The sequence below is a fragment of the Salvia miltiorrhiza genome, chromosome 4 (assembly GCF_028751815.1).
Source record: "Salvia miltiorrhiza cultivar Shanhuang (shh) chromosome 4, IMPLAD_Smil_shh, whole genome shotgun sequence".
Lineage (NCBI taxonomy): Eukaryota > Viridiplantae > Streptophyta > Magnoliopsida > Lamiales > Lamiaceae > Salvia > Salvia miltiorrhiza.
Window position 1 is genome coordinate 50,567,426 of NC_080390.1, and position 12,058 is coordinate 50,579,483.

At 32.8% G+C, this 12,058-nt stretch overlaps 1 protein-coding gene across 1 annotated transcript; it reads left to right on the forward strand.

The window, feature by feature from the left end:
• Window positions 1-443: 443 nt before the first annotated feature.
• On the forward strand, window positions 444-1,879 carry LOC131020299 (dof zinc finger protein DOF5.4). Its single transcript, XM_057949027.1, has one exon. The coding sequence runs from the start codon at window positions 699-701 to the stop codon at window positions 1,617-1,619; it is 921 nt and encodes a 306-aa protein (XP_057805010.1). The 5' UTR covers window positions 444-698; the 3' UTR covers window positions 1,620-1,879.
• The last annotated feature ends 10,179 nt before the right edge of the window (window positions 1,880-12,058 follow it).

Genomic DNA, 12,058 nt, shown 5'->3' on the forward strand with positions numbered 1-12,058 from the left:
TATGAAAATAAAGATTTAAACACCAATTTAAGATACTAGGACTGTAGATGATTAGTGTTCAGGTGGGGATCACATTTAAGCATCAACCTAAGTCAGAAGGGCTGTGGATGGAGGGAGTAATTGGGAAAAGTGAATTAAGATATTATGGGCAAGATTATGTTATTAAAAGTGAGTCGATTTGTGCTAGTAAATGGACCAACAGTAGATAGACGTGGCAAATTGTGAATCAGTTGTGTCTGACACCAACGACGGATGCAGCCATCGCAACATTGGCCGACAACACCTGATCACGCGCTCCCATATGCACTCTCCCCGACACGTGTCATCACCACTCTACCTTATTATATCAATTTTATTAATTGTGTTTTATTTAACTGTAACAATAACAGTTTATATACTAGTATTGAAATTATCCCATGTAAATAATGGTACGTGAAATGATATTGATGACGGATAAGTGAATGCGACCACAGAGTATCTCATGTGATATGAGACCTGATCACTGTCACAAAAATTTTATGTCTCTGCAACCGAATTTCACCAATATTTAATTAGTTAATGCTTCCAAGGGTACACCCGTCATTTTGGCTCTTCACTAAAATATTGGGATTAGAATATTTGCTGGGATATTTGTTTGGGCAGAGGCAGAGAGAGAGAGAGTTCAGTGACTCACATGTCAACACACTGAGCTTTGGCTAATGCCGGAAAATTGGGTAGTGCTGAACCTAGAGCAGGTCAAATCGTCGAGAATGCAAGATATGCATGGCATTGGAGAAGGAAGCGGCGGCGGAGGGAGGTTTATAAGCGTCGGAGATAGGCGTCTGCGGCCGCTCAACCACCAGGTGGTCAAGTGCCCGCGCTGCGACTCGCTCAACACCAAGTTTTGCTACTACAACAACTACAACCTCTCGCAGCCGCGCCACTTCTGCAAGAGCTGCCGCCGCTACTGGACCAAAGGCGGCGTCCTCCGCAACGTCCCCGTCGGCGGCGGCTGCCGCAAAACCAAGCGCTCCAAGCCTAAGGCCAATGCCTCCTCCGCCGCCGAGGACGACGCGCCGCCGGGAGAGACCAAGTCCAGCGCGCAGAGCTCCAGCAGCGAGAGCTCCAGCCTAACCACCGCGGCGGCGGCGGCGGCAACTGCTCCTCCGACGTCGGCGGAGGAAGGCTCGGTGCCGATCTACACGACGTCGGATTCCGCCGTGATGTACAATTTCGCCGACGCTAGTTTCTCCAACGTGAATCCCCTCGCAAACCCTAGCCTCGATCACCAGCCGGCGTTCGTTAATGATCGTCCGTCGATGGCAGGGCAGATCTTCTCGGCCGAAGGAGGGAGCTTCACGGGGCTGATGACGTCATCGGAGGAATTGATGATGGGGCTCGACATCGCGACGACGTCGTACGGGCAGGAGGAGCCGGCGGCGGAGAAGGCGAGCGTGGGCGTGGGGAAGGCGGATGATTTGAAGATGGAAGATATTAGCAACGCGGCGGCGCTGGGCTGGGGAAGCGGCGGCGACGACGGAGATCAAGGGCTGTTTGATCTAACGGCTGGCGTGGATCCTGCTTACTGGAGTCAATCCGACTGGACTGACAATGACCAATCCCTAAATTATCTTCCCTAGTACTAATCTCACCCTTTTTACTAATTACAGTATTATATTATTTTTATTTTGTTTCACTACACTGAAATATTTCTAAATATCAAATATTGTTTTTTTTTTTTTTTAATTGTAGGAAATTGTAAATGTCCTTTCTGTTTTTGAACAAAGGCACTTAGGTGTTTAGTATGGTGTGCATACTCTTTTTTTTTTAATTATTGTTACATTTTGGTGCTCCAACTGTAAACGATTTACAAATAAATTGCGCTGGTGGGTTAATTGCAGATTGATTATGTATAAATTTCTTTCTTTTTTATTAACGTGTTTCAATACCACTATTAGGAATATCATTTAATTTAAAATCACTGTTCTTTTTTTTTTTAGAGCATAGAATCACTATTCTTATATTTATGAGAATCATCATTCCTATCCTTCCACTTATTATAGTCTTAGCCAATCCATTTTATTTTTAATCATTCTAAATTTAAGTTCTGACATTATTATTATTTTACTCCAAATATAAAAAGTATTTTTTTGAAAAATAAAATATTAATATTAAAGCAATAATCTAATATATGGATGAAATTGATGCAACACTTTACATAATCATATATATTAAGATTCTACATATTTATTTTATATAATTTGTTCTCCTTCTTACTTTCATATTTTTATTTTATATTTTTTTTCTTAATAATTGTACGTCAACAATTACATTAACTAATTGTTTTTTTTTTCTAACTTATAGTATATACTAAAAACATTAGGTCCAGATAATTGAAAAATATATTTAAATAAAGTAACTATTTATAGTATAATACAATAAAAAAAATATAGTAATTTGTAAAATTGATATATATATATATATATATATGCTGAAATAATATTATTTTTAAATGAAAATTAATATGCTTACATTTTAACTATGTATATAAAAATAATACTATATGAAATTTATGCTAAACTTTATAGACTCCTTAATAATATTTAATCTTGACATAATTAAATATTAATTAATTAATTCAAATGTTTAAGTTTTATAAAGTTAAAGAAAAAAAATAGAATTAGAAACACTTAAATCTATCCATCGACCATCGATTTTTTTAATTTTTAAGAAACAAGTGTATATCGTATACAACTGTATATTACATCCATAACATTACCGTTTTAATTTATATTTTATGTAAATATTTTTTTTGTGAAATACATCAATAAAATAATTATCTACTCAATTATATTTATAAATTTAATATTTTAAAGTGATGTAAAAGGTAAATTGGTAAAATAAAACAATTTCATTCCATTGCTAAACTTTATTTCTAGCTACCAATCATAAGAATGAAATCAAATAAAGAATCACAATTTCATTAATTTATTATTCATTGTGCATACCAAATATAGGATAATTTAAGATTTATCATTCTTTCACTATCTTCATTCCATACTTCCATTTCATTCCACCCTCATTCCATTCATTCCATCACACCAATTACCTCCTAAGATTTTTGGTTGAGTGTATCGTAGAGTGGTTATTCTTGTAAGTTTACTTCGACTTTTTCAAATAACAATGACGGATTTTATTTAATGTAGGTGTTTCATTGGAAACATTATCTCTCTCTCTCTCTCTCTCTCTCTCTATATATATATATATATATATATATATATATATGAGATCTTGTAGTATTCACTCTCTTCATAGTATATAGGTTCAAATCTAAACCACACAATTTGACGACGTGGCTCATTAGAAACGTGACACGTGGCAGATGCCTTCCAAGACAAAATACACACATGGGTAAAATAAGAATAAAATTTATTTATTTTTTAAAAAATTGTCTAATATTCATTTTTTTCCGCATATTTTTATTTAACGTTATGCATATTTATGTTTATGTATATGCATATTTATGTTCAATTATATGCATAATTTTGATGGTGGCCGTGCCAAAAAAATAAATTTCTTACCACAGAAAATAATAATACTCCATCTGCCCCATTCTAACATGCTCGTTTTCCTTTTTGGAATGTCCCACTAGAATAAACTCGTTTTCAATTTTGAATAAATAAATGTTTTTAATTAGTGTGGACCACACCCTTCGCCATCTAAAAAGTAAGTTTGTTAATCTCCGTGCCCAAAAGAAGTGAGCCTATTAGAATGAGACAGATTGAGTAATAAATAAATAAATTTTCAAAAAATTTATTCATATTTTACCTCTGCGTGTATTTTGCCTTGAAAGTCCTTATAAGGTATCTGCCAAGCGTCACGCTCCTAGTGCATCACAAACACACCTTGTGTGATCCATATTTAAATCTATATACTATGATAAGAGGGTCAATCTACATGATCCGCTCCATATATATATATATATATATATATATATATATATATATATATATATATATATAGGGAGAGATTCAAATAAGAACCACTAATAAAATAAGAACAGAGAACCATTTTAAGTCATTCGATCATCAAGATCTACGGTGGATGCGTCATCTTGGTGGATGGATGCGGGTGCTGGGTTCGAATCCTGAAGGGAGCAAAAAAATTATTTTTTTCGGATGCATTAAATTTAATAGCGGATGCATTAATTTGTATAACAGATGCAATAATTTTATTGGTTCTTATGTTCTCACGATAATTGTGGTTCTCACTATAACCGCACCATATATATATATATATATATATATATATATATATATATATATATATAGGGTGCGGTTATAGTGAGAACCACACTTATCGTGAGAACATAAGAACCATTAAAATCAATGCATCTACTATATAAATTAATGCATTCGCTATTAAATTTAATGCATCCGAAAATAATAAATTTTTTGCTCCCTTCAGGATTCGAACCCAGGATCTGCATTCATCCACCAAGATGATGCATCCACCGTAGATCTTGATGATCGAATGGTTTAAAATGGTTCTCTGTTCTAATTTTATTTAGTGGTTCTTATTTGAACCTCTCCCTATATATATATATATATATATATATATATATAGGGTGTGGTTCTAGAGAGAACTACATTATTTGTGAGAACGGGAGAACCATCAAATTTAATGCATCCACTGTAAAAATTAATGCATTCGCTGTTAAAATTAATGCACTAAAAAAAAATGCTCCCTTCAGGATTCGAACCCAGGATCTGCATTCATCCAACAAGATGATGCATCCACCGTAGATCTTGATGATCGAATGGCTGAAAATGGTTCTCCGGTCTTCTTTTATTTGTGGTTCTTTCTTGAACCTCTCCCTATATATAGATAGATAGAGAGAGAGAGAGAGAGAGAGAGAGATCATGTATTATACAAGTCTTAGATAGTCTCCATAGCATCAATTCTGGACCACATATTTTGTTCATGTGGCACACTAAGAACGCGATACGTGGCAGATGCCTTTTCATGACAAAATATACACAAGGATAAAACTTTTGAATATTAAAAAAATTATAAAAACAATCATTAAATTTTTATTTTGGCACCGCTTGTCGCCTTGATTATGCATATAATGTATATAATTGAACACAAAAATACATATATATATCCATAACTTTGCAGACAAAAATATATTAATTGCATATTTTGTGGCATATTTTTGTATGCAAAGTAATGCATATTTGTGTTTATACATATGTATTTTTACATGGCCTCTGCTACATTTCGCGTTCTTGGTGCACCACATGTACATAATATATGGTTCACATTTGGTACTACATACTACCTAAGTAAATGTACTACTAGAATTCAATCATATACTTCCTCCGTCGATAAAAGAACTTTCTAGGAGGAAATGACATAGATTTTAAGAGTGTATTGAGATTGGTGAAAATATTGTTGTGTGTATTAGGAATGGTGAAAAAGTATTTTAATTAGTATTGAGAGTGACAAAACGATGAAAAGTAAGGGTAAATAAGATATTATAAGTGGTGGGGAATAGTATAAAAATAAGTAGTAAGTTTTTTTGTGGACAGAGGTAGTATGTGATTTCACTTGAACCTAACCTATCTATCTCTCTCTCTATATATATATATATGGTGAGCTAAAATAAAAACATCTTTTAAAATATAAAATAAGAATAATTTTCAGCCCTAAGATCATCAAGATCTACAGTTAATTCATCACCTTGTTGGATGAATTCATGGTCCTGAGTTCGAATCTCATAAGTAGCGAAAATTTTATTTTTCGCATTTCATATATTTACACAGCGAATAAGTATGTTTGAGTATTTTTATTCTCAATAATATGATTTTTTTTTTCAATACCACTATTTAAATGAGATATAAATCAAGAAAAATAAACTTAAATGATATAAATAATATATTTTCTTGGATATTCCAAATGTTTAATTTATTTAAATAAACAAATAACTAATTTTACTATTTCCATGATTAATTAACGAAAGTAAACGTCCCTCAAAGAAACATGGAGGGCATTTTGCTTATTTTGATTATCATATGTTTCTTCGTAAATTGTTTGTATTACAGTCGTTAAGGGATACGCGACCATTAACATTAATGAATATTACGTAATTACGGAATATATATATAAAAGATGGTCCATCCAGCCAAAAAAAATTCCCACCCTTTTACTCAATTCATTTTTGGAAAGTTGATCTATATTTGAAAAGTTGACTAATTTATATTCTTAATTAAATGTAATTAAATCTACATTTAATTGAACGACATTTATTCCCATCATCTATATATGAAATTTATATGTAAAAATTTGTAGATCACTAATTTCAATTAAATCTTTTGTGAGAAATATTCATCCAATAAATAAAATTCAAAATATAAATTGCATGGGATCTTGTAGTCATTTGCAAAAGTGAATATTCTTTTTGATTTACATGCAATTTTAGACTATAGATTATTTTTGAATTTAAGAGAATAAAAAATTATTTACGAACTCGTAGCAATATCTCATATAAATTATTTTTGATTTACACGCTATCTCATAGATTGATTTCTAATTATTTTCAATTAAATCTTTTGGAGATAAACAAAAGAAGGGCTATATAAGGCAGCTATTAATTTTTTGTTGTGATTTTTGCAAAGTATGACAAATAATAATAATAATAATAATAATAATAATAATAATAATAATAATAATAATAATAATAATAATAATAATATTCTTACTAATGCTAAATACGACACAATAGATCATCCAATCATATCTCCATAAATCATGACCCACATTGATTATGTTTCTATGTTTTATCTAACAAATCAAAATACCAATATACCAATCAACTATCAACGAAATTATGAAATACATATTAAGTAGAGTAAGGTATTGATTGGTATGCATGATTAATGGGATTTTTGCATCATCTTTACAACTAAACAAAGGAGACGAAGAAGAAGCCCTATCTCAGGCATGCATGACGTCAGATCTAAGAGAGAGAGAGAGAGGTGATAGTGTGAAATGTGTAATTTGGCAACTTTCCATATATATCTCCAAAAAATGTAACAACTTTTTATTATCGTCAAACCAAAATCAACTCCATTATCAAAGCATCTCATTCAATATAATATATTAAATATATAAGTTTCATATATATCTCCCATCAAATGTGTATCCCCGTGGCCTATATAAACTAACTTTTGGTGTGAAATTTTTACTTATACTCACTTCTTCTTTTGATATTCATCATTTCTCTAATCACAAACATGCCGACCATGTGGTCTTTAGTAAAAAAATTGCAACCAAATAATGCCATATCTGCAATGAATTAAATATGAGGCTATTTTATTTTGGAAGGGAAAGTTCTCACAGACCATAATGCAGGACATCAAATATTGATACTAAGGATGACACTGATACCAGTTGATCCAAGACTACCGCTCAAGTTTCAGCGGCAGCAGTTCCCTATTATTGTTTCTTATGCAATGACTATAAACAAAAGTCAAGGTCAATCACTCTCTCATGTGGGTTTATTTTTTAATAAGCCTGTTTTTAGTCACAGTCAGTTTTATGTAGCTATTTCTAGAGTTACAAGTCGAAGGAGTCTGAAAATCTTGATATGTAATGAAGACAAAGTATTATTAATTCTACAAATGTTGTATATAAATTATAAAGAAGTGTTCCAAAATTTATAATAATAAGATGACAAGTTTGCAATTGTCTTTTCATGTATTATTATTTTCACCTTTATTTTTAAGTAATTTAAAATGTTAGTCTTAAATATATTTTAGCAGTAACATAGTTGGTATAACAATTGTATAATAAAATATTTTAAAATCATTTATTTTAGAGATTATACAAAAGTGTCTTTCAGAATGTTACAATAAAATGCTTATATTGTTCGATGTCTTACTTAATCAGGTATAGACATCCTATGAACTTTTACGTAAATGGATGAATTTTAAAATAAGTTATGATATTTTTTATTATTTTATATCTTTATTTTAATTTTAATAACTTTCAACAAAAATATATTCATATTTCTTTTAAAAAATTAGTTAAGCAAAACCAAATTTTAACAACATATGTAATCCAGTGCATTGCATGGGTAAAACACTAGTGTGATTTATGTATCAGACGCATCATGTTAATTTTATTAGAAAAATAAAAGTAAATTAGTCCTCATACTAGGGCTGTAAACGAGCCGAGCCGAGCCGAATACTAGCAGGCTCGAGCTCGGCTCGTTTAAGTATTCGGGTGTTCGAGCTCGGCTCGAGCTCGATTCGAACTTTTATCTTGATGACTGAGCTCGGCTCGTCACCCACTTACTAAGCTCGAGCTCGGTTCGAGTTCGGTTTGGGTGATGCTCGATAATGTCGAATTCGAGTTTGAGCTCGAGCTCAGCTCGTTAGATGTTCGTATATATGATGTTCAAACTCGAATTTGTTATAAATTTAAGAAAATCTTCTTAATTAATATGTTACTCGAGTTCGAGTTCGACTCATTTAAGGCTCGTGTACTAACTCAATTGAAGGCTCGACTGAAGGTTCGTTAACAGGCTCGCGAACAATCGAATTCGAACATGTTCGCGAGCTCAACGAGCCGAGCACTGTCTGGCTCGAGCTCGGCTTGATAAAAATTTCGAGCTCGAAATCAGGCTCGAGCTCGGCTCGTTTATTATCGAATCGAGCTCCAAATGAACTTTTTTCGAGCCGAATCTCGAATAGCTTGCGAGTAGCTCTGTTCATTTACAGTCCTACTCATACAGGTTGAAAACAATATATAATGTGAGGAACTATTACGTAAGACAGTTTTGAAAGCATCAAGATCGATTGTATCACTATGTACAATATTAAGAGGGTGTTTGGCTGAGCTTATGAGCTCCTTCAAAGTGTTTGGTAAAATAAGTTTCTAAACAACTTATAAGCTCCAGAAATAAGTTCAAAAATTAAGCTCCAAGAGCTTATAAGCTCCCCAAAAAATAAGTTCCTCTATCCCAACTTATTTTTTTATAATCTCATATGCAACAATCTTTTTACAAATATTTTTCAACTATAATTTATTATTTTTATCATATATCATTCAAGTTTATTTTTCTTCGATTTTCTCTCTCTAGCTTATAAGTTCAATTATTCAAACACTTTGACAACTTATAAGCTCTTAAAAATTACATCTTATAAGCTCTTGAAACATCTTATAAGCTCCAAGAGCTTATAAACTATTCGAAATAAGCTTAGCCAAACACCCTCAAAATAATGAATGAGAAAGTGCTATGAGTAGGAGAGATGACGATTCGAGAAACGGAACTGTTGAGAACCTTGTGGAATATCTTAATCCTTGTTTTGATGATACCAAAATTCATAGGTCTTAATTGTAATAGACTAGAACAGTTTTGAACTCAAGTGTTAGAGTTCGTTTCGAGTTTAGTATGCGGTTCTGAAGACTGAAGACTTAAGACTGAAGGACGAAGGACTGAAGACTGAAGATACCAACTGAAGTATCAGTTGAAGAATCAATTCGGAACTGATTACTTAATGCGTGCCACGTGGACTCAGCGGACTGATACTAAAGTCAAGTATCAGTTGAACATTCTTTCTCGGACTGATCTTCCAACGTTCAAAGGAAGCCACGTACTCACAAAAGTACAGCCGCATTAAATGCAGAGATCTCAGGATCTTATCTCTGCAGAGGTCATTCCTATTTGGTGGTTACTTTATCAGAGACGTCACATCTCCTGTCCCTCAAGAGAGCCGTTTCCACCAGACAAGGAACCTCGAGATTGAAGCTTCAGCCCAAATTCGAATTGCTCTCCAACGGAAGAAATCTTGAGGACGTTCTACGCCAACAGATATATTCAAGAGTTCTCCTACAAATAGTGCTCGAGGATCACTTCAACCTTCACCGATTCAACGACATAAGCTGAAGCTCTGCCAAAATCGCTACTGAGCCTAAAGCTTAACCTCCCCAAAGCTTGAATCGAAGAAGAGAGTTCCAAAGCCAAAATCAGTCACTGCTGATTACATACATTCTCTTAGACCTTAGGTAAACCTCTGTTTACCCAGAAGCCAAGGTCAAACTTGCTACAAAGAACTTGTTCTTTGCAGTATAGTTGGCACTCGTTCAAACCTCCTTTCCGAAAGAAATATTTGAGTGTTTGAGTGATTCAGAGTTCAGAAAGGTACTCTGACTCTAAGAGTCTTAGCGCGGGTTGTGCTAAGCAAGATAAATCCGACACGAGTGAAGTGTGGGTACTGAAGAAGGGTTTTTTTCAGTGGTACGGTTGTGTGCACCCGGCAAGCACACAGTTTGGTTTGCAGTGCACCTGTTAAGCACTTGCGGAGTGGATTGTTGGTCTGATCAACCGACCGTGGATGTAGGAAAGGGTTTTTCCGAACCACGTAAAAGTCTATGTGTTGTTTACAGGCTTACAGCTTTCAGTTTTACTTTCCTACTTGTGTTGTTTCAATTGATAAACTGAATACTGAATAACTGCAAAGAGAAACTTAAGACCAACAACGTGCTCAACCGAGGCTATTGCGAAACTAAGTTTAATTTCCGCCGCGTATGATATCAGTCTGACTGATCTATCTTTTGATAGTCAGGAAGAGTGTTATCATCTCTGTTTTAGCAAACTCGACTGAAGCTCATAAGTGCATCAGTTAAGTTCCAGCAACTTAACTGATAACTCCTTACTGAAGAGCTTTCAGTATCAGTCGTCAACCCTGTTTGGTCAAAACTGTTTGCAGTCAACAGGCGTCACTGTTTGCATGTAAAGTTTCGTTTAGATCTCTATCTTGAGATCCCTAACTTCGAGGAAAAGAAAAATAGCCCATAGGTGTATTCCCCCCCCCCCCATACACCTATTCGAGACCCCTGGGACCTAACAGGAACGTTTAGTAGTGGCTCATCCGATGCTCGTCAATCACTTTCATCTAACTTAGAAGACTATGTGGCAAGAGATTTCATTTTCAAAGATAGACAGATGACTGCGCAACTTCAACAAGATTTGATCGAGTGCGTTTGGACACGTTTCAGACCTATATATAGGGCATGAATAATTATTTACATGTTTGTTCTAATTTATGTTTGGTTTTTTAATTTATGTATTTTTTTATATTTATTGTAATTGCATGGTACTTCAATTAATGAACTATTCTAAATTTAAATTAACTGAAAATTTCAAAAATCAAAACTAATTCATATGAGTCAATATATTGAGTCAACCCAATGCAGCACTTCATTCATAAGTGAGCTTGGATCATAAATGAGTCAAGTATTGATTCAACCAATATAGATACTCTAGCTAACGAGTGAAGTGCTGTTAAACTAAACATGATTTCTTATTCAAATATTTTTTTTAAAGAATATTAGCAAAATTACAAATATCGCATTATATATATATTTTACATGTTTAAAAAAAATCAGCATTTGCACCCATTCAATGCATGAGAAACATTTTTATATTTATATAAAATTGATACCAACTCAATTATTAAATTTATAAATGTAATAAAAAGTTAATTTTAACTGAATATAATCGAGCTAAATATTGAAAAAAAGAAAAGAGAGAAGAATTCACAATAATAAAAATTGAAGTATGCAAAGGCAAAATTCCAAAGAAAAGTCCAAAATTCTTGCGTTCTTATTACTTTCTGTTATAGGTGATTTTTTTGGGCACAACAATGTGTATATTGAATATTTTTTTTATTAATGGAAGTGCATGATTTTTAAGAAAAAATAAATCAAAAAATGAGGAAAAAACAAAAAGAAATACAAAAAAAATCTAATTTTTAGGGGAATTATGTAGCTTAATAAATTTTAGATATAATTTACCCTCTTTAATAATTATAATTGTAACACCCCAAATATTTAGATTTATTATATAAGTTTAATTATTAGTATTTTCTAGTATATATAGCTTATTATTTTTAGATAATTACATGATACATATAGATATGCGCAATTAATTTTATCTAGACTATTATTATTATTATTATTATTATTATTATTATTATTATTATTATTATTATTATTATTATTATTATTA